This window comes from Acanthaster planci, linkage group LG20, assembly GCF_054643075.1.
Source record: "Acanthaster planci isolate LZ-2023a linkage group LG20, COTS_SCS, whole genome shotgun sequence".
Lineage (NCBI taxonomy): Eukaryota > Metazoa > Echinodermata > Asteroidea > Valvatida > Acanthasteridae > Acanthaster > Acanthaster planci.
In genome coordinates, this window is record NC_141796.1 from 11523613 (window position 1) to 11547716 (window position 24104).

The following is a 24104-nucleotide window of genomic DNA, read 5'->3' on the forward strand; positions in this document are numbered from 1 at the left end:
CTATCAAACAAGCCATGAATCATTTCCACTATCCAGATAAACCTTTTATTCAGTTACTAGTGTGCAATGTCTCAATGCTCAATGGCAATATTTTCCAACAAAACATACATGTACAACTAACGCAAGATACATGTACTAAGATTTTTGTTTTTCAACGGTCAATATAATCTCAATATGAGGAGTGCTACAGGTGTTTCTGTCATCTCTGAATTTCCTCGTTACACCAACAACAATGATTCCAAAACAATGAAAAGCATTCAAGTGAACTCAATTCATGATGTAGACAAAGAGCAGAAGCAGACAAAGTGGCTGATCACTTTGACACAGGCGTTTCCATTCCAATCAAGGACATACTGTATTTTGAAGTCACAGGAGTATTCGATTCCTTCAGACGACGAAAGGTTCAAATCTTAGAAATGTCCTAAGCTTGCCTTGCTGGATCCTGAATCTGGCTCAGAATAACAGGACTTAGAATCTTGACCAAGACTACTTGATTGCAACACGTTCATGGGTGTCACAAGGGGAAGGAGCCTCTCCCCCCGGAAAATCGAAAAAGAAACGAAAATGGTGAAAAATGAAAAGAAATAAAAAGAGGTGACAAAACCCTCATTTTACACAACATCTAAATTGAGACCCCCCTTCATTGTTAATAGTTTATCAGTTCACAGGGGATGATTGCTCCTTCCCCCTTCCTGGAAATGTCCCAATCAATTGCTCCAAGTTCTACAGGTAGAGTACGACCACTGTGGCAATGCAAGGTGCATCTTCTTGTAAATAATGACTACTTCACTTTGGTTGGGCCAAATGATATTGGTTTTCTCTTTTTACAAAGTGCTTATGCTATTTCAGAAGTCACTGACATTTATCTAAAGGACTTTAAGGTTGTGAAAAATATATTACAATGATGGCTCATTGTTAATTAACATAATTAATTACTTGTCATTGTGAATGTCTATTAGTACTCTCATGGTGCATCAATCTACTTCTCACAATCAGCTGCATATTAACTACAATTAGAAAAAAACTGGGGCTGGCTGTGTTATAACTGGAGACAGTTTTGATTCTTCAGAAAGTTTTACATTCATCCAAAACATAACCAGCACTAAAATATGATAGGTGAGATGTTTTGCTTTGTATATTGTCAATTTTTATGTAAAAAACAATTACTAATGACAACTTTTTTAAACTGTGGTGGAGAAATGCAGAACCTGCTGCTGTTTACTGAGTTCAGCGAACTATTACAAAGCCTTGGAAAAAAGATTCTGCCATTCTGCAAGTATTGAAACATCAGACCCTCTATAAACTTTAAAAACGTTGTGCTTGAAAGATGCATGTTAAGATACTGGTATATCCCATCACTGGCTCCATATTGTAACTCTAAAGGGTAATCTCATTGATGAATGGGCACCAGCGCCCTCTACAGAGCCCACAGTCCCTGTGGTCAAGCACCTGAAATTGCTAAGATGTACATAATCTGCACCTGTAGTTATTGTTCTCGGTTAAGTTTTGCTCCATCTTACACACATCATTATTATAACAAAGTCGATAATAAAGTGTTAGTTTTACACGCCAAGATAAAACTGGCAGTGAATTTCCCTTAAATAATCTAATCAAAAAATCTTGTCTTTTTCACCATTAAATAATCCTGTTGCCACAGTAAAATGGGCAGTGCTTCTCAACAAAGTGGAAGTTCCCAATTTGTGGAATTCCATCTCAGCATTGACATATTTCCATTCTCCTCAATACCCGCAACCAACACTGCCAAGATCACTTCCATCATACATAAGTCAATATAAAATATACTGGTGAATATAAATACTATTGACCAGCCTGCTAATACCTGTTATACTTTTGAATGATGGCATCTTCTCATCATATAGACTAAATTAGGCACCAACCAGTTTTCTTGTTTTGCATTTATTCAAACTTCTTTCCTAAACGATTTTTCAATATTACCGGTAAGATTGACACAACGGCCAAAACAGCTAGAACAATGACAGAGGTCCAAGAAACGGCATCACCATAGTGACTGAGTTGATACAAAGTGGTTCCCGCTTGGATTGCTACGAAAGACGGTGGTGCTACTCCTAGAGCAAGAATAAAGATTCAAATATTACAAGTTTGTTTTTAGTTTGTTACTCTTACCACTGATGGTGGGTGAGAACTCACTGAAATAAGATAATGGGAAATAATAATTCTCAAAGTAGGATATTTCTATTTTACTGTTTGTGTCTGTGCTAACCAATGAATATGCCAAAACATTTCTGAATTATTTAATAAAGCTGGTCTCCACAATATTTTTATCCCTGCTCAAAACAGCTTCTGCTTCCCTGAAATTAAATGGAGCATTCTTGTGACACTTAAGTAAACGCACCAACCTAGGAATGTTCCAATGAAAAATGGGGTGATGGGTACTTTCAGAACAGGCGATGTGATGTTGATGAACCAGTTGGGTAGAAACGGGGTGATTCGTAGAAAAATGATGTAATTCAGAAGATGATGCCTCTGCCTGGCCACCTGAATGAAAAGAAAGAAATTTAGTAAACAATCTATAAAGCAATAATGCAGAGTCAAATTTGAAGGCAATTACCCGCTAATAATCTGGCTGAGGTTTGGCAAGTTACAAAGCAGAACATTTTCTGGCAAATTCATGGTCTCGTAAAAATCAGTTTTGCCGGTCATCTACGCCACCAGCTAAGCATATCTACACTTAGAATAGTATTTGCTACTAAGGTATTTCTGAGAAATTAATTCTTTTAGAGAGGGCTTTGAAATCTTGAAGATCAGACCTCATCAAGGAAATATGGTGCACATTGCACAGGATGTATATAAAACAGGTGTTTAGTGGCTATGACTAAATTATTTGCCATTTATACACTACATGTATAGTAAACAGCCACAGCCATAGTCATTATCAATGAGACTTTTGTGTCTCTAACCAAGATACTGTGCAACAATTACTTCTCTACACAATATGAAGGAATCTTTCAGACTCACCGTGGCTGACCAGCTCTCTACTTTGTCTGGAATGTATTTCATGACAAGCCGGACACCAACGAGGTAGGACAATAAATAACAGTTGGATGCACCAATGGCTGAACACTGTAAACAACACAAGAACCCAATAAACAAAAACACAATTTAAACAACCTCATTCAAAATGACACGGTGCATGGAGGTGATTCTACATTTTCTATTTCTTGAACACGTACTATCAATCTTTTTACAGTACTTCTGACACAGTTGAGGCACTGAGATGCTTTATATGCATCTTATATATAAGAAACTTTGTTAGATGGCAAAATTAGGTTGAAATTAACTTACCAGACAGACCATGAGTAATGCTAGAGGGAATGGGAATAGGAAACCAGAGAGAATACTGAGAAATATGGAGCCGGGAATTGCAAAAGTTTGTAAGCTGAAAAAGGAAATCAGGAAAACAACTGCAATGTATAGGAATATGATCCTGTTCTACAACACTTTTTAACTTGTTGAGGTTAATTTGGTGTACTTGTTTAGGAACCATGCCCAAATGTGACCCACTCTGTGAAAAGAGCAAACTGAGTTGTTTGTTTTGATGTATCACTCAGTTTGGCATCCTGATGAAAGTTGATACTCCATAGTGACAAATGCTGGGGGTTCCTATTGATTTACACTGTGCAAACTTATTCTGAAGGACTTTTTACTTAAGAAAGTCGCTCTGGCGACTTAAGACTCATTTTCACAGAGTGGGTCCCAAATGCAGTTAACAGTTTTCATTCCAAGATAACTACATTAATTAGGATGTCAAAACTGAGTGACACAGCAAAATGTTCTTTCGTTTGAACTCATGTGGAAACTGACAAGCTTTTCTATGAATCAATACGAAAGCGGGATTGTCACTTGGCAAGTCAGGATTCGAGAAGGAACACATGTAGCTCAACATCAATTATTTCACAGGATTTGATGCCCTCAAAATTTATATCGGTTATTCTATAAATTCTGGGTCCAAAAGTGTGACTTTTTTGTGTCCGTTACCTGACCTGTGTAATTTGACATGGAAATATCACCTAAATTGATTTCAAACTATTTCTAGTTGTTTGGCAGGTAATTTACATAAATTCATCACCCTTGGAAATTAGAGACTGTGTCTTGAACTTACAAAATCACATGCCAGATGCAACAAGGACACAAAAAAATTGGACCCCTAATTTATAGAATGACCAATATGCAAACAGAATGTGACTTTAGGTTCCTGCAGGGTGGATGATTCTGACAATGTTTGGGTTGATAAAGGATACAATATATACGTTGTGAAGAATGCCACCATGACAGTGATGTAGTTTGTTTTGCTGTAATGAGACAACACCCTTCCCAGGGCTTTGGCATCTTCTATATCCCTAGGTAACTTCACGTATTGCACTTCATCCCTACATGTATATAGAAATGAGAAAACATATTGGATCAAAGAGAGAAACGATGACATGAAAAATCAAAACGGGTGGACAATTGATAATGAAAATGCAAAAAATTAACTGTCGATTTTTTCAAGGTCAAAGCACACATAGCAGATCAGGCAAGGTCATTTTAGAACAAAGCGAGCGACTGAGGACATGTTCAGCGTGACAGTGCACAGCCTTGCTGATCAGGCTGACATCGCAAGTGCCTATTTGTTATTCCTGAATGATCTAAAGATTGTGACATGCTTTTGTTTTATGGCATGTGCTACTGGATTACCAAACTAACTATGTACTGAGTTCACTGACAGTGGACGACTAAAAAGTTGTTGCAAGGAAAGGAAAGAGTTCCATATACGGATGCAACTTGACACACTATGCACAAACCCTATGGGATTGGTCTGAAAACTTCTAAATGTTTTCTTAGTAAACGAGTTGGTTTTTTCCCTCCTGAATTGAACTTTTTTGGGCATGTTTTTGCTTTCTGATGGCTAATAGGTCACTGAATAATTACTGGCGTTCGTATATAGAACTCTTTCCCAAGGACAAGGAAACAATGACAGGAAGTTTATCAAAGGCCTTTCAAGGTCTACTCAATAAAAAATTCAATTGCTACACGTATGTTTACATGTATGGTATGCCATACTTTTATCACGACATCGCATGAACAAGAATAATGTTACTACTTACGGGTCTAAGTGTGGAAAGCTAACATACACGAAACCCATCACACCCAGGGCTAAGAGAAATATCACGCCCAAAATAATGAAAGACCTTGTAGTTTTGTTTCTATCTGTAGTATCATCTTCACTTAATTCACTGGTGGTGTTTACCACGTCAACTTTGTCCATATTGTCTGCAAAACAAGAAATATATTATGAAAATGACAAACCAACTTATGGAATCTGAGCTGAGTCCTGACAGAAGTTGCAAGAACATGAATAAATAGCATAATCAGTGCGATCATAAGACGTTACACATAGGTCAAGGCTATGCTAACAGCTAGCAGCTGGTGCTTCACATGTGCCACATATGGGGCGCATGACTGACGATCATCCTTTAACTTAGTTATATACATTGTAGCCTACCGGTGTACATCGTGATCATGATCGTCACTGATCGTCATGTAAATTGGGCCCTGTTGTACCAGGTAACCCAACAATCATGACATTTCGTCACAATAATAAGACGAATTAATGTCCATAAACTACACACTCACTGACTTTCGCTGAATTATTTTCTTGAGATTCCCGTAAAGGGGGTCTTTTGTACTGTGACCGCAGTGACATTTTCTCCGTACGTTTACTAACTTAGCATGATTTAGCAATGTACAGTACACATACACGTACACGTACGTGTACCTATTTCAGCGTCACTAAAGCACATGGAGTAAAAGCGTAGACGACAGAAAACATATTGCAACATATACTGATAGGCTAGGTGGGGGCGCTTTCCACATTTCTTTTAAAGAATAGCTGAGCGTTTACTAAAATTTCGGATACCTTTTCTTTTTCAACCATCCCACAGTAATTGGGTTCCAAAGTATATTATTCCTCTTTTATAAAAACCGAGTTTTATTGAGAAAGTGAAACAGTAGTGACTAAATAATTCATTATTTATGATAGGTTATTATGCTTACATACTGCAATTTGGTCATGATGTAATTTTTTTATTTTTATCGTGACAAAACAAGTTACTAAAAAAAAGAGACTAAAGAAATAAATTATTGACTTTACTTTGACAGGCAGAATTGAATTGAAAATGGGTGAGTCTTGTGCTTAGCAACACGATCATGACCATGTAGTCCATTTTTGTTTCGGTAATTTTAACACATTTTGTTTGATTTTAAAGTTATCAACATGTCAGGAAGAGTAGTAAAATTCGCGACTGACCAGGATAAAACCGTCCTTATGGGTAATTTTGAGAAGCGAGGCTGGGTGCAAGTGTCACCCGAAGAAGATTGGAATTTTTATTGGTGAGTCCCGGCCTGGTGAAGGACAAGAACTTACTAAAATTAAAAGATACATGATGAACGTGCGTGACGAATGAATGGAAAGGCACAAAAACGAGCATCTGACTCATCAGGGCCTGTGTATTTCACAAGGATCTGAATCTTGACCAGTGATTCTAGAGTAGTAATGCATGCTGGTTCGCTCCGTATTCTTTAACACGATAGCAGGCAAGGACAGGTCACTGACAGACTGATCCGGCATTCCGGCATGTGCTCGGATGCGGATGAACATGATGAAACTGTTATGCCTCAACTGAAGCATCAATCCCAACTATAGTTGAGCCTGTCCCAACTAGAGTGTTATAGTTGGGCCGGCCTAACTATCGGTACAGTGCAGAGGTCCAATGTATGTACATGTGCCCAGCATGTGCCAAAGTCATATTGTTTACAATGTCATGTCATAGATGAAGTGCCATATTTGAAATGAATTGTGTCAAGTGTACGATGCATAAACTTGGATAGGCCTAAGGTTGAGAAATTTTCTATAGGAATTGGTCAACATGGTCAACAATAGTTGGGCCAGCCCAACCACAGCAGTTGGGACTGTCTCAGCTGTAGTTGGGACAGATGCTATATTTGGGTGTAGCAAAATAAACAAACAAACAAACAAACAAACCCATCCCCCATTATGCTCAGCCATGTTTGCTTGAGTTGACCTCCTGTTAAGTGTTAGACCCCCTAATTAACAGTGTTATAACTTTTTGTTGTGGTGCTCTTATTATTTTTTGGTAAGCAAGCAAGTCATGCACATTGTCAGATTGTGTAGGGTGCACTGCACTAATTCAAGCTCCATTGAAAACTGTGTAAAATCAACAACGTTCGGAGCCCCATTGTGGGCAACTGTGAAGTCCCTAAGGACTATCACACAAAAAGCAATGTGTTTAGTCCTTCATATTTCATTTGATTTTCAAATTTTAGTAGGCCTAGGTTACATGTACAATGTAACTAATTAAATTTGAAATCCACCCAAAACGAACTCACCCCCCAAAAAGTAAATGTTGCCAAGTCAGTCTTCTCAGCAGCCATTTTTCTAATGACATCCCTTGAATTTCTCAGGCTCGTCTGACAAATTTTCAAAAACATTTTTGTCTGCTTTGCTGCCAGATGGGAGCCCTTGAATCTAGAGAGTTGATTCTGCGCCATACGTACACAATCCTACTCTTTTCAAAAGAAATTGTAGGGGTACTTTTTAAGCTCCTCAGCCTGGCAGAGACTTCCTTGAATTGGGACAGTGCGCCCCCTGTAGCCAAGGCCATACACTTGTATAAGTTCAGCGCACATGTACCGGTAGGAACTAGGCAGATCATGTGTTTAGAGCGCCTGACCAAATGCTGTGAAATTTGGAATCAACTTAGGCCTTACATGTGGTCATAGTGGCAACATTGCAACAGTAAATGTGTCATCACCAATCACGAATTCAAACAAATGCTCTGTGTGTAATGTGAGCATTGTGTATATGGCCATGCTGGTAATGTGCATATAGAAAGCACAGCGGAGAGACCATTTGCCTGTCCAACGAACTACCTGGTCATGCCGGTGCAGAACATGGGAGGAAGTTAGAGATGTCAGATGTAATATTTATGACATTATGTTGGATGCAACCATGATGATCGGTCAAGCTGTGCTTTTGCTTGACCTAATGTTGGTGGGATCTCTCAGTCTTACGGCACAATTTGCCAATAATTCTGCCATCAGGCAGTTTCCTGTTTTTCTAATTTGCTGTTGTGAAAAATTGTTTCAAAGTACAGCCAGAGATTTCATAGACGATTGACTATAAAACAAACATTTACTTGTCAGCATAGTCATAGTCGATAAATGTGAAGGCTAATTTTACTCTAATTTTTGTATGTTTTTACAGGAGCAGTGTACAGACCACTCGTAACATTTTCAATGTTGATACTGGCTACAGACTGCAAGATGATCAGTAAGTCAAATGACCCTAAAGAGACACCCTTCCCTCAACTCTCCTTCTTTCTGAAATGTATTGTACAACCAGTAGTCTTGTAAAAACATTTTTAATATTTGTTTCATTTTGGAAACTACAGTTGAGCTCTCGATGTTATGTTCAGTAAATTACATACGTTATTTAATACAGCAGAATACCAGTACTGGAATTAGAGTCATGATTGTTGCGCAGTTAACAGCTGACCAGTTAACGCAATTAAATGTAATCAGAAGGATACAATGTGTGACCGTGTTTTATCCCGAATTTATGAAAGCCCCACTTGAGACCAAGAGTTGGAACTTAACTACCTCTGAGAGAAGAAATAACCATAGCTTTTTTCTCAAATTGTTTGTTGATTTCAGGGTGATCAATCACTTTCCAAACCATTATGAATTGACAAGGAAAGATTTAATGGTGAAGAATATCAAGAGATATCGCAAGGAGTTAGACAAAGAGGGCAGTCCACTAGCTGAGAAAGATGAGAATGGCAAATATATTCATCTTGGTAAGGGACAACTTGGCTTTACTTCTTGGTGCTTGATTTGTTAGAAAAAAAAACCACCCTGACATATATTACAGATACTTTGGTTCCTAGGAATGCTAACACATGCATGCGCTGTAAGGTAGCAGGAACATTTAAAACAAGACTTTCTTTAAGCTTGGACAATTTTTGTTCGAGCAAAAGCACAAGATAAAATATCTTCATCATTCTTGTGATGTGACCGATTTTAACTTTGCATATACATGTACATGTACGTGTACAATACATGTAAATTTGGTACAGGATAGCTTCTGCTGCTCAAGAAGTTTAATAAAAGTCGACTGTGAAGTTGGAACGACACTTTTGTTTACTGCCTTATACTTTCATTTGGATTATGTTATACACAGCTATGAAGCCTCTGTGATGGTGTAGAGTCAACTGTTAAATGTTAATGAGAGCTTTTCCTGCCTATTCAATGCCAAACTTAAGATCTATCTTGCCAAGATTTTTATGAACTTCTCATGAAATACATGCCTGAGGTTTTTAACCTTTCTTCGTTTCCATGATTTCTTGTCAGATTTCATACCGGTCACATTTCTATTGCCAGCTGATTATAATCTCTTTGTTGAAGAGTTCCGGAAAAATCCCTCCAGTACTTGGATTATGAAACCGACGGGAAAAGGTGAGACATGACAATGGCTCGGAGATTTCTTTGGCTGGACGTTATTTGAAAGACGCCCAAGACATGTATTTAACGATAATCTGATACTAGTGATTAAATATATCAAGATGGTGATTCAAGGGTGTAATAATCAATGTTATGAAGACCAGAATAATAGTGGTGATATTGATTGATCTAGTGGTGATGTTGATTGATCTAGTGATGATGTTGATTGATCTAGTGGTGATGTTAATTGATCTAGTGGTGATGTTGATTGATCTAGTGGTGATGTTGATTGATCTAGTGGTGATGTTAATTGATCTAGTGATGATGTTGATTGATCTAGTGGTGATGTTGATTGATCTAGTGATGATGTTGATTGATCTAGTGGTGATGTTAATTGATCTAGTGATGATGTTGATTGATCTAGTGGTGATGTTAATTGATCTAGTGATGATGTTGATTGATCTAGTGATGATGTTAATTGATCTAGTGGTGATGTTGATTGATCTAGTGGTGATGTTGATTGATCTAGTGGTGATGTTGATTGATCTAGTGGTGATGATGCAGGCTTGTTTTGGTCACAGCTCGTGGTATCGGCATCTTCCTAATCAACAAGTTATCACAGCTGAAGAAATGGTCCAGAGACAGTCGGACATCCTCGTAAGTATTATACCATTACCATAGCAACTGCAGTATTATCATTTTTAACCCCATCTACTTGTCTACTAGTCTGTTTCTCATGCATCAGTATCAATCAAATTTTGACAGATTCCAAGCTCCTTCAGCCAAGGATGCTTACGTCATTGCCAAATATATCGACAACCCTCTCCTGATTGGTGGCAAGAAATTTGATCTCCGCATCTATGTCCTTGTGACGACATATCGACCTCTCAAATGCTATATGTGAGTATTTGTCGTTAACCCTATTTAGAATCATGAAATCAAAACTCAAAGGTATTATAAGATTTCAGTGGATTTAGAGCTGCACCACACTGCACAAATTTTCCCGCCTTTCTATTGTTTTTCCTGTGCCACCGCTTTTACTGGCGTTTACTCTGTCAGCATTTTGCGTTTTGTAGCGTCATACGTGTAGTTGAGACCTCTTAATACCATCACAAGACCAATAAAACACCAACACAAGATCAATGCAAGATTTCAAGTCTGAATTCAGGCCACTAGTTGGTCAAATAAGCTGGAACAAAGGCATTCCCCTTGTCACTTTTCACCCTGTTACTTGTGACTGGTTCTTGTGACTGGTCTTGTGACTGGTTCTTGTGACTGGTCTTGTGACTGGCCTAGTGACTGGTTCTTGTGACTGGTCTTGCGACTGGCCTTGTGATTGGCCTTGTGATTGGTTTTGCGGCTTGTCTTGTGACTTGTCTTTTGACTGGTCTTATGACTGGCCTTGTGATTGGTCTTGTGACTTGTCTTTTGATTTGTGACTGGCCTTGTGATTGGTCTTGTGACTTGTCTTGTTTGTATTTATTTCTTTTGTCATATTTCAAAGACTGTTCAAAATGGTAACTATTGGTTTGTTTGCAGCTACAAGCTTGGTTTCTGTCGCTTCTGCACAGTCAAGTACAGTGCCAATGTGAACGAGCTGGATAACATGTTCATCCATCTTACCAATGTCTCCATTCAGAAACACGGGGTGAGCATCAGAAGTCAGAGGTCATAGGAGATTAAGTTTGTGTGCTCTCTTTGTTTTGTGTCATTGGGCGTGCCATATACACATTGTTTGAAAGCAGTGAGCCATATTGGTATTTCCAAAAGCCAATGTCTTTTGGTAACACACCCGATGGTGTGCATTCAGGGTATGGCTGTGCTGATAGGGCAACTATCGTGTGCATTCTGCTGTTCCTGAATAGCCTCGTACTGGGCAAGTGCTGTTTGGAAACCAAACTGGCTAATTGACTTGTAGTCAAATTACATACAGGGGTTTGATTTGTCAGGATTTTTCATCAGAATTTTCCTGATTTCAGGATTTTTAAAACACGCTGTTTTAGGATTCTGATAGTCCTAAGTTTATCATTACTGTGTTTTTGCGTTTAAAAAGGTGATGTCTAAGACGAGAAACTGGTATTTTAAGGGGTGTCTTGAGGCAAACACAAACGTATACCATACACCCTACACTGCTGTTGGCCCCTCATAAACCTCCGGTGATCATTCTGTGGATATTTTATTTTCCTCCAATCTCACTCTTTCATGTCATTTCCTGAGATTTCCTTTCATGATAAGTTGGTATTTGCTTGCACAGGAGGAGTATAATGCTCAGCATGGTGGGAAATGGACGGTGCATAATCTCAGACTTTACTTGGAAGGAACAAGAGGCAAAGAGGTAATACAGATTGTCATACATACATAGCTGGGTCCAATTTCATGGAGTTGCGTAGCAATAGCAGAAAAGTCGTGCTAACTTTAGCAGTAAAATTGCTAATCTCAGTGAAGTGCTACCTCAAGGTGGTGCATGGCATGGTTGTACTAAAGGTTGTGTGCGCACATAGAGATTCCTATTGTAACATCACTATGTTTCAGCCAATCTTCCACCCAGGGTTAGCATGCCTTTGGCTGTGCTTATTGCTTATCGTCTTCATGAAATTCATGGAGCCTCTGTTAGCATGATGTCATGTGCTAAGCAGCACCGTGAAATTGGGCCCTGCTACTGAAATGAGGATTTCTCAGTTGTAGCTTTCGAAGGTTTATTTACTTTCCGCAGAATCAACATTGGTCAATGAAAGATTCCTCTGAACCATCTCAACTGCTTGGGAGTGTCTGCCTTGAGCAGTAGCGTCCTGTCGTTGGTTGAATAGATCCATATTGCTGGGGAGGGCTGGTGTTGTTAGGAGCAACGCGATTACAATGCATGGATGTCATAGTCAGTCATGAACCAGTGAACCAGTTCCCACCAAAGGAGCCTCCGTTGCTAGAAAAATTGCCCCGTCTTGGTTCCAGTCAGGGCAGATAGGCTCTGTGCCCCTTTGCAGAAATCCATGTATACTCCTGGCTGGGCAGAGAGAGGGAATGGGAAGATGGAGTGACTTGCCTTATGGCCAGATTCAAACCCCAACCTTGGGGCCAGTTACAAACCCCAACCACTAGACCACACACCCCTTGATAAACGTCCTGTCCAACTGAACTCCCCTGAAGGGAAGTAAAGGTGTGTTAAGAAGGTTTTTACAGGTTAAATGTGAAGAAAGTCTGGTACGCTGAGTTATGCGATTGCATATAAACATGACAATTTGAATTCCCCAGACTAAAGACACTGTTGCTATACCTCATGATTCAGGGCAAGCTTTTGCACAGTGACCACCATCTCTGTAATGGACTGGTTCCTTTGTGCCATTCTTATTCATTGAAAGCAGTGTATTGTTTGTAAGGTGTCTCTTATGTAACTAAGCAAATGCTTGCCCCGAATCCTGAGGTATGGCAACAGTGTTTTAGTATGGAGAATTAGATTGCATGTTTGTCCAAATTTAAAAGACTCAGTGTACCAGATTTTATTCCAATTCAATTTGCAAAAGGCTTATTCACAAAGAGAAATAGTACATGTATCTGTGCTAAACTGGGGATCATTTTGTTTCACTTCTTGGTTCAGGTGACAGATAAGCTTTTTGATGAGATGAATTGGGTTATCGTACACTCACTGAAGGCAATGGCAGTAAGTACCATATCAGTGTCTTTCCATATCTGTGTAGTATTTCTTGGTTGTAACAAAGAGCAAGCTGGACTCATTGATGAGAGTTTGTAACTCATTATTAGAAAGTCGGCAGTTCAAATCCAGCCCCTGTTCATCTTCCAAGACCTTGGGGAGGCATTATAACCTCACATACATGTACAATGTACCTCCATCCAATCTGGAGTTGACTTTATGGCTGCATTTTTCTAGGGATAATGACCTGCTATAACCTTGCATCAATGGTAACCAGAAATATTCTTGATTAGTTTGTTTCACACCAAGGAAACTACAAAGAAAGGATTGTGATGAAGTGTATTGTCTTAAGACTAAAATGGCTTTTACTTTTTGACTTGAGAATAAAATAATGGGACTTTGTCAAAGAGGGGCCAATTGTGAAGGCCTTGTCAAGGTTTTTGTGATGAATAACGTATTGCATGTGAAATCCATATCTTGTTGTTTGATTAGGAATCATCACCAATTAGCTTTCTTTTAGAAAAATGTCAAGGTCTAGAGGACTTGACCAACCTGTCTAGGATTAAAGAGCCAACAGTTATTGGATCTAGTTGTTACAAACCTCATCTCAAGTATTCATGTTCTTTTATTTCAGAATGTAATGGCCAATGATAGACACTGTTTTGAGTGTTATGGTTATGACATCATCATTGATGACAACTTGAAGCCGTGGTTAATTGAGGTAAGTAATTGAAGTACTAACCTTTTGCCAAGTTACTTCATTTATAGGACCATTGCATCTCATTTTTTTTATACTGAGGATTATATTGGGACAGTCAGCCCTAGTAGGCCCAGGTGTACTGTGTCATGATTGTCATGGTGCTTATACTAGTAAAAGGGATGTCTCTGGTTTGAAACCAATCTCAGTAAACCTAATTGGAAGCAATGGATACAAAGAGTTCTTGCATTTAACCACTTGATGCCGGACGACATGTAAACATCCGTAATTTTCCTTATTTGTTCGGTGGAGGATGTGTACACTCATTTAAGAATTCTTTTTTCTTTTCCATGTTTAACAAACCGTGCTTGATTTGATCAAAGCATTTACAAGGTTGAAGAATTTGCAGGTAAAAAATGCATCCCAGCAGCTTTTTCGGGTTAGAAAACCCAATGTTACTAAGAATCATATTGAAGATTCCTAACCCCCTCAGATCAATGCCTTAAATCAGCCAAAAATATTGGTTGAACAAAAAGTTGCTACTGGTAGCACAATCATTTTCATTCTCATTATCAGCTTTTAGTTTGGACATGTCCACCAAGATCATAGGAATACAAGCTCATATTAAATTACAAAAACACAGTGAAAAATCCAGTAATATTTTGGGGTTTTTAGCTTTAACCTTTACATTTCCTGCAGACAAGTGTTGTCTTAAGGTTGGACAAACACCAAAAATGGTCAGAGAATGTCTGACTGTAATTTTGCTCTCTTGCCTTTGAGGATTGTCCTTGGACTGGTACATGCCATGCCAACTTGTACATTTTAGAAACTGTGCTTTTGGTTCTTTTGATTGAATAAACAATGAAGCTAAGGGGGCCTGAAGTGGACAAATAGGGAAACTACCATAGTATTTGCAGGTTTGTAGCACTACATCTGTGTTCCTGAAATCGCAGGTTCGAATCCCACTCTGTGTATTTGGTTTTGTGTTTAGTCATGGATTAATGAGCTTTTTGTGTTTTTGCTGTCAGGTTAACGCTTCTCCTTCTCTGACATCAACAACAGCTAACGATCGTATCATGAAGTATAACCTCATCAATGATTCCCTCAACATTGTCATGCCAAATGGGGAACCCCCTGAGTAAGCAGAGTTTACCTTTTGTGGTAGATTGAGCTTGAGAGTGTTGTTTATGTTTGTGTCCACAAGCAGGACACTTTGCTTCATTTCAGTGTTATTTCAGGTGTATCCACACCTGCATGGGGATTGCCATGTACTTTTTAACCATAGCTCGAGAATTGAGGCTTAATTGTATTCTTGAGCAGGACCTCTGCCACATTTGCTGAAATGGTTTCTTTGAAAATCTTAATAATTCTTCTCCCCAGTTTAGGGTTAAACAACTCATGGCTATTAGATCTGAGTTACAACCACAGATGAGCAGCATTTGGTCCTCAAAACTATACAAGGACTCATAATTACATTTGGAAATAGCACCGTTGCTTGCATGACACCGCTATTAAGCCTTGTTTGATACTATCGTATGTTTTATATTTTGAAAGAGTGACATCATGCATATTTTTGTTAAGACCTCCACAGAAACAGTTTCAGGATAAGCAGATAAAAACAGATAAAGTAAATACAGAACGGTTTGATCTGTCAAACTCTTATGACATGTTGACAGTATGTGATAATCCTGGGTCAGGTGCCCAAATGTTGGGAAGATTAACATCATATCTTAAAACTGGTTGCTACAGTATACAAAATTAAACCAAACAAAACAGAGGTACATGCAGTCAATCTACACACCTGCTGTGTAAGTGATCAGTGGTCAATCTACACACCTGCTGTGTAAGTGGTCAGTGGTCAATCTACACACCTGCTGTGTAAGTGGTCAGTGGGAGATCCATATCATTTTCTGATTTATTACGATCACTTGAAAGTGTCTGAATGTTTCATCTAGGGTACCAGTATTGGTCATGGAATTGGAAGTTATGCAAGGTGGATGGGAATCTGTATTGTGTGATGAACAAATAATAGAATTGGATTGTTTTCCTGATGTTAGGGTTCATGTCTGTGAAGATGATGCTGTGGAGTGTATTCTGTTTGTGAGGTTGTCTATATGAGAACTATCGTCAAATCTCTACTGCTTATGGTGTGGTACCACTGTTATGAAGCCATGGCCACTTCTAACTCTCCACAGTAGTGAGCCCACTCCCTTTGTCCAATTCTACATGCCTGTCGCTTTGTGACAAGAGCGTCATTGTGTGACAGGTTTTGTACCTCTCAGCTCTTGACTCAACCCCTGACTTTCAATTACCCACACTTGGCATATGACCTTTTCACAGAGCCATTAGTGAATAATACATGTAGGTACCTGTAGCAAAACATCCGCTGCATGTAAGAGAAACGCGCTAAAGGCTAAGTTAATCATTTGGCAACCATTGGTCGATTTTTGCCTAATTACCTATGCACAAAATTCACTCTGGGTACTCCGCAATATCAGTCAGTATTTGATATGACTGATTAGTTTCTGATCATACAGAGAAAAAACCTTCATTTTCACTATTCTTACCGTCCTTTTCAACTTTACATCATTTAGTTTCATCAGAAGACGATGTCAGCCAGGGAATTTGCCAAGTTTGTCAGTGATTTTGTTTGTTCACAGTACATAGCACAAAAACAGGCATTCTTGTCTGTGGCCAAAGACACTACTGTAGCATGGTATATGGCAAAACTGGCTTCTTGCTTGTGGCCAAAGACACTACTGTAGCATGGTATATGGCAAAACTGGCTTCTTGCTTGTGGCCAAAGACACTACTGTAGCATGGTATATGGCAAAACTGGCTTCTTGCCTGTGGCCAAAGACACTACTGTAGCATGGTATATGGCAAAACTGAGTCATGATCACAAACCACTAGGTTTAGACATGACTTAATACCCGTATGTACATGTACCATGGCCCCTGGGCAATGACACTTTAATTACTTGACACAGATGTGTCTGTGTCATTTATATGCATGCACATTAATTTTTCAATTACATTTGCTGTCAGAATCTTAAAGTTTTCATTTGCCTGGGATTATGGACAAACTGGTTATTTCCAATCGACACTGGATGGATACATGTACATTACCTTTATACTCAACCAGCAACGTAATGTCAGTCGCTGATGAAATTGTGGCTAGTACAAGGCCACGTATTCACAAGACCGTTCTTTTGTTGTTGTTGATATTGTCGCTGCCAACACCCTCTAGCGCCTGGCTTTGTCCCGCATTCCAAACACACAAACAGAAGGCTGTGTATTCATTGGCATACAATAGATGGTATATTTTTGTCAGTCTGGGATTTCCAGGAATGTGTGTGACGATGTGGTTGGCTGCACTGCCTTTTTACTGTCTGGTTATATGCGCCTTAATTTCTCACCGTTAAATTTGTTATTGACTTGACAATTATATCACAAAGGACAGTAAGAGTAGTTTGTCTGAGACTCTATTTCTAACCTCTTGCAAGATATGGACAAACAAAAAGGAGAGAAACATAAATTATTTTGATTTGACACAATCAAAAGTTGTTTCCAAGATGTGCCTTTTACTGGTGGTGTTTTAGTAGGTTACAGTTTCTCTAAAACAAAGCAAGAAAGTAAAGAAAAGGCCACTGACTTCATTTTTGATTATAGATTCCAGTTTTTATTGATTGATCAACTCTTATACTAGACATTGTTGTCTAGGTCCTGGACTTTGTTCCAGACCTGACTTGTTCAATTTTTATTTGGTATACAGCAGACAGGCGTTGCAGGCGACAAACGTTTGGTTGATCTGCATGTACATGTACCCAAAGTCAACCTGTGAAAAGAATGAATCTTATCCCCTGCTCACTCTCCTCCATAAACAACAAATTATTCTATCCTGCAAATGCTTATCCGACTGTTCTGGTTAATCCTTGGATTCTTGTTCAAATATTACTCCACAGAAGCTGTGATTTATTCTAATCTTTCCCAGGGTATAGTATTGCAACATCATTCCTTTGATGTATGACTGATGCTTGGGGTATGCATATCTGTGTCACCTGTTGATGTTCTGTAACCATAACAACTAGTTTGCATATATAGATTACTGTTAGACGTTTATTAGAAAATTGCGACACAGCCAAGGGGAAGTTTTTTGTTGCCTAAATTTCCTTGGATGGATGATCATCAGATTCCCATACCTGGAGTCTACTTGTGACAGTCATGGATGCCTCTCGCATTTCACGGGAAAAGCAAAGCCTTAAGCAACTTATTTCAGAATACTTTCCAGACAATTTAGTTTTTAAATGCACACTAAATGTTCTCTGTCACCAAGCAGGAGGTTGTACATGTAGGTTCAAATTCCATCCTCGTAGGCTTGTCATTGTGCAAGGCCCCTGAATGAGATGACTGACCAGGGAAGGGCTAAAGAGTATGTGTAATAAAGTAACATGTGCAAAACTTCTTAAAAGAAAAAAGTTCTCCTGGATCCTAAACTTCAGACAAACTTTTAAGAGCTAATTTTGCTTTGATGGTTAACTCTTGGCCATTTTAGCACATTCCATTTTTTTAAAGGGGTTAAACTTTTGCCGACAAGATGGCTTTTTTGGCCAATGAAAGTGACAATGAAAATCACAACTGACTAACTGAAATACGTGTACCTGAGAAGCACTTACATGTAACAGGTACATGTATAATAATGTCTGGGATATAAAATCATAAATAGAAATAGTTAGTATTGTTTGTATTCAGTGCAGTTCACTGCCTTTCACCATGGGCAAACCTTGAGTGTTCCTGTACTTTGGCCCTAGTTATCAGTTGTTACTCTGGAGTCATTTGTAAAACTTCCTTGAAATCAATGAATACCACTCTTTGTCATATGTCTTTGGGCAAATTTATGGTGGTGGTTTTTATTTACTGCCAGGTTACAGAGCTCTCTTGCTGAGCAGTGCTCGATTTGTTTCCAAAATGTCTTTGTTGTCACATGTATTGAAGACTGAGAAGACTCCTAGAGGTAATGGTACAGGAATTGAAGTGTGGCAGGTTAAAAAGTACTTTTGCTCATTTTTGAATGACTTTTGGCTCGGGAAAAGGTTTTGGTTTATTCTTGTCAGTTCCAGATTTGTTTGAGGGTAACATGGAAACATGCCAACCTTTTGATTTTCAAGTTGATGGTGTGGGCAGATTGACAAGTACCTTCACTCATTTTTGAATGGCTTTAGAAGTTGGCTTGGAAAAAAATGGTTTTGGTTTCATTCTTATCAGTTTCATGTTTGTATGCTAACGTTTTGATTCTTTTGAAGTAAACTCCAGTTTATCTACTTTTGTATCCTTGAAAATTAGAAAAGAAAGTATTTTGAATGCTTGAGGAATGAAGAAAAATCAAAGGACTTGTAAAGGAGAGAAACTTACTAGGCCTCATGGCATGGTGGAAATGTATGTACATCCACAACCTTTCTTGAAAGACAAGAAAGAAAACTTGAATTATTTCTCTATCAGCAACTTAAAAAATCACAATTGCAGTCTAGGATTTGCTGGCTTCAGTGTTCATAAGAGTGAATGCAAATACTTTACTCATCAAATTATCCCGTAGTTACTGCTTAGACTTCACTGCTTCTGTTTGGGGTCAGTTTTTCATTTACAACAGTCAATATGTTCTGGAGTCGGGTAATTGTTTCATAAATCTGCACGTTGCACTTTGGTCCAACGTTGTTTGCCCTGGAAGAATAAATAATTCAGGGTGCGTGACTGGAGCTGGATCACTGCGCTGAATAGTCATGCATATTCATGTAACAGAACCGGATATTAGGGATCATCTTGTAAGTTGTCAGTCTCACACATATCACACTATGCCTCAAAGGTTTCTATTGAACTGGGTTCATTTTGACCATTTGTGTATTTTAAAATGATTTTGTTGCTGTGGGGTTTGGTTTGTTTTAAATTCCTCAATGATTCTCTGTCCCTCCTTAATGTGTTTTCTATTTTTTAAGGTTTTTGTATTTTGGATGTTGAATTGGTGGCTGCATACCGTAAATAAGGAATTTGGCTGTGGATGTTGATTACCATCTAGATCTACTGTATGGATAGCCGGGGCGCCTAGCTATGAAGCCAGAATGGCCTTGAACAGAGCTTATTTTTTTTACCATGAGAAAGTTTGAAGTTGATATTGTTTGATAAACCAGGCAGAGAGGACATGTGGTGTACATGGTGAGCACATGATCACAGATGATGAAATCCATTTATCCACTGAATTCACCGTCACAGTCTTCAACCTCAGTGGACCTGTTCTAGAAATAAAGAACAACATCTTCAGGGACAAAATAATAACCAGTTCAGGCTTTAGTGCTGTATGTAATTGAGGCTGTGGATGACTCTTGTTCCAAATTTGAGAACTTGAGGAAATGGATGATGGGGTGGGAGGAGGTACATGTACGTCTTGGTCGCATCAACTGACTTTGGCATTTAATCATCTGGTATCATTATGTTGGAGCAACTTCTTTTCCTCCATGTTACGGTATTTATAGAGTAAGTGCTGGGCTAACAGAACCATCACCCACACCTCTGACACAATGCACCAGACCTGTTGTATATGTGGACATATTGGTCAATACATTGCACAATCATTAGTCCTGTTGAATAGTTCACCTCAAGGCTATCTAAATGCTGTGTACCAACCAGTACCACCAGTTGCACAACATCCAGTGAATGGAGGGTCAGCTGAGTGAACCTGATAAAAACAGGAGGGTCTAACAGCTTTAACTTTATGCCAGGCTTTTTTGTGCATTCCGTTTGGTTTGGTATCATGTTCTTTTTTTTGTGTGTAAGGGAGGGGCTTTGAGCGTGCATGTGCACACCATGCATTCAGAAGTTTAAGCTGGAACTACATGCACACCAGAGATTTTGTGAAACTGAAAATATGTAATTAAAGATATCAGATAAGAAAGATGCTTTTAAGAGAAGACAGAACTTACCGTGGACCAACAAGGGAGGGAAATTTCTGAACAGGTTCTTCTGAGAAAATCTCGGCCTTGATATTCACCTGCATTGCAGTGAAGCAAATTGGAAAGTGTAGAGAATGAGATTTACTTCTTGAATTTCCTGTGGAAATTTTATTTCTCATCAATCAGAATTCTGTACATACAGGCAATTGACATTGAATACAAACAGGTCTTCCTAGTTTAAGTCTTAAAAATTTACCTAAAGGGAACAGTGCTCTTGGCCATGATCATCAGAAACTACATTTGTAAGCCTCTTCATTCATTGATTTGTCAACTATTGTTGTTTCCGGAGGAAGGATGTTACTTCAAAGATCATTCAATTTCAGTTCTGCTTTTCATAAATAATTCGTTGGGGTTCCTGTTAGGGACAGTCTCCGGTATAGAAACAGAACTCTGTAATATTTTGTTAAAGTAAAGTCAGATTTGTTTAGTCAAAATGAGGGACACCGGCTGCCCATACATGTACCATAAAAGTACATATTTGGAAAATAAAAGTAATTCTACACAGAAATGTTTCCCATATCTGTATGAATTAGGAAAAGATTTTGTGATACCTTTTGATTGTATTGCTATGTAGTGTGTAACTGATCTTTGGTCCAGCATTTTGATTTTCTTGGCTGCTTTACTTTAAACCTCTGAAGGAATTTTATGACTCATAAATTGAATGTGTTTGATCAGTGGTTAAAATTGTTTGTCATTGCAGTGTGAGATGGAATAAGATTCCAGCCAAAGAGTTTTATGGCAACTATGAACTTCTGTAAGTAAAATAACTGATTAGCAGAGAAATGGTTGGAGAATGGTTGACTTACTGGGGTCCCATTCTCAAAGGGAGGGGTGGACATAGTTTTCTACAGGGGGGGAACTCTGTGGGTACAATGGGAAATTTATTTCCAAAGTAGCTGGAGAGAAAAAAGGGGTATAGTGGAGCAGTGCCTCAGCAGTGAGGTCCTAACCCTAAACAGACAAGCAACATATTGTACCCTTCCTGTCTTGAGTTATTGATTACCTTCAAGGATGACTGCTGAGATATATATTTTTTAGTGTGGGAGATACATGCAATTGAAACTGAAATGTTCTTTATGCAGAAAACACTTTTTTGGAAAAGAATGAAACTTGTTTCAAGATGCATTTATTTTAATTACCAAAGTCTTAAACTTAAAATTTGCCTGCCCAACTAAGACCTGCTTGGAAATGTACTTTCCTTTTTTTGAAAGTCTTTCACATCTGCGAAAAGGAAACCAAAGGTGATTGGCTGATGGTGGGATTGACAAATCACTGTGCAGCAAGATCTACTGATCAAGCAAAAATTGAGTGATTGGGCATATCAACTGATCGTGCCAAACAGTTGAATGTGAATCATGTCCTTCAGATTTTTTATCTGTCTTTGATGATTTGGTTTTTAGGTATGACGAAGAGTTAGCACAGGCAGACAGCTTGGAGAGAGACAGTAAAAGTAGGCTGGCTGGGGGGCAGGGCTTCGGAACTAGGGGGCGGGATGCTAAATCAAAAAGCCAGGCTACATGGAAGTGATCGTCAAGAGTGTGTCATGTCAATCAGAGTAAAAGTGTGGGCAGGACATTGAGCAAGAGAGGACCAGTAAGGCTACATGTATCCTTGGTTCATACGATTAATTATCAAGTCTAGCCATTGCGAGGTACATGTTGGTGGAACATTGAATCAAGGGCCATGAAGAAGATGAACAAGTTGAAAGGGCATTGAATAAAACAGGATGGAAATACCCCACACTGATCATAGTGTGGTCCTCATCAAGTCATCTCAAGGGATGACAAGGAATAGAGGGGTAGACAGGACTTAGAGTTAGGAGTAAAAGTAATCAAAGTGACCTGAATTAGGGTCGGTTTGTTTTTAGAGTCAAATAGCAAACCAATCAAATCCTGTGAAATGGGTCATTGTGTTTACCTACTTGGATTCTGTCTGGTTTGATGGGGTGAACAGTGGTATTTACCATATTGTTTTGCTTTATGACATCATCAGTCACCATGGTGTTGGATAAACCTTAATGGATTAGTTCTACAAATATCAGCATACATAAATAACAGCTTGCAGATAAGGACAATTTAGTAGTCAGTGTCTTTGTTATGGCGGCTGTGTGTTGCACTCAGGTTTTTGAAAGCCACATACGTGTACATGAATGCAAGCACTGAAAATGAAACCAAAACGACAAGCAGGCTATGTACATTGTAGCTAGCGGTAACTCGCTGGAGGATACATCACTGCTGGCAATTCTTTTGTCAGAATATCAGTAAACATGAAGCCTGGATGAACTAGTCACTGTTATTCCAGGGTGGGATGGGGGGGGTTGCTGTATACGGCCTTGGGAAGGGGTTTATGAAGAAAACAATATTCAATGTTTGTATTGTAAATACTAATGATTTACTGAGACACTGAGATATGTGGGAATCTGAGTATTTGTTGGATGGGTTTAAAGAATACGTTCAGGAAGTAACCGGTACTTGCTCTTTCATTTCCCAACTTAAAAAAAAGTCTGGTTGATTGGAGAGCATGAGAAAAATGTGGGGGGTTTACTTTCTTGATGAAATGTATAGTGTACTGGTGTTATTACTGCTGAACACCACACAGCCTAACACCAAGTATGTTAAAATATGATGAAATGTATAGTGTACTGGTGTTATTACTGCTGAACACCACACAGCGTAACACCAAGTATGTTAAAATATGATGAAATGTATAGTGTACTGGTGTTATTACTGCTGAACACCACACAGCCTAACACCAAGTATGTTAAAATACTCCATTATTGGGAATGTTAGATATGTACCGTGCATGTACTCACATTTACAGAGATAAATGGTACATTGAACCTGCAGGGCATTGCCACAAACTCTTGTTCTAGACTTATATGAGAAGATGCCATAATGGCAGCTGCACCACCCTCACACGTTTTATTGGCAAATCACGACACCCTGTTGGTCAAAGAGGCATGCAGTCATGGCTTCTGATTTTGGCTGTATACACCAGCACTGTGCTACTGCAGTCATGTCTTCTCATTATACTTATTGCTGAATGACACTATAGTGAACATTGGGCTTTGGATCCAAGTTTGCATTCGTGTAAGCAAGAGTGAACGTTAAGTGTACATGAGCTCATGTTTAGGGCCGTTGTCATGGAAATAAAGTATTAATAAGAATAAATGCTTAGGCTTGTTTTGTTTATGTCTCAGGTTACTTGTGAAATCACTTGGA

At 38.8% G+C, this 24104-nt stretch overlaps 2 protein-coding genes across 6 annotated transcripts; one reads left to right on the top strand and one right to left on the bottom strand.

Annotated features, from left to right (window-relative positions):
* Positions 1-19: 19 nt before the first annotated feature.
* Positions 20-12382, bottom strand: tmem41b (transmembrane protein 41B). Of its 3 annotated transcripts, none has more exons than XM_087130304.1 (7): positions 12245-12382; positions 5127-5292; positions 4281-4409; positions 3325-3418; positions 2998-3102; positions 2379-2517; positions 20-2087 (listed from the first exon to the last, which is right to left on the bottom strand). In XM_087130304.1, exons 1-7 carry the CDS (start codon positions 12351-12353, stop codon positions 1918-1920), a joined length of 912 nt encoding a protein of 303 aa, XP_086986430.1. In that variant the 5' UTR covers positions 12354-12382; the 3' UTR covers positions 20-1917. The 3 variants fall into 3 exon arrangements, with proteins under 3 accessions (XP_086986430.1, XP_022105706.2, XP_022105707.2); XM_022250014.2 differs by lacking the exon at positions 12245-12382 and adding an exon at positions 5656-5815; XM_022250015.2 differs by lacking the exon at positions 12245-12382 and adding an exon at positions 5660-5763.
* ttll1 (tubulin tyrosine ligase like 1) lies at positions 6014-24074 on the top strand. 3 transcript variants are annotated; one of them, XM_022250041.2, is made up of 13 exons: positions 6014-6411; positions 8306-8371; positions 8755-8897; positions 9451-9555; positions 10122-10197; positions 10306-10440; positions 11080-11188; positions 11795-11875; positions 13133-13195; positions 13821-13907; positions 14912-15021; positions 21584-21637; positions 22284-24074. In XM_022250041.2, exons 1-13 carry the CDS (start codon positions 6296-6298, stop codon positions 22408-22410), a joined length of 1272 nt encoding a protein of 423 aa, XP_022105733.1. In that variant the 5' UTR covers positions 6014-6295; the 3' UTR covers positions 22411-24074. The 3 variants fall into 3 exon arrangements, with proteins under 3 accessions (XP_022105733.1, XP_022105738.1, XP_022105737.1); XM_022250046.2 differs by having other exon boundaries at positions 6014-6255; XM_022250045.2 differs by having other exon boundaries at positions 6014-6201.
* Positions 24075-24104: the final 30 nt, after the last annotated feature.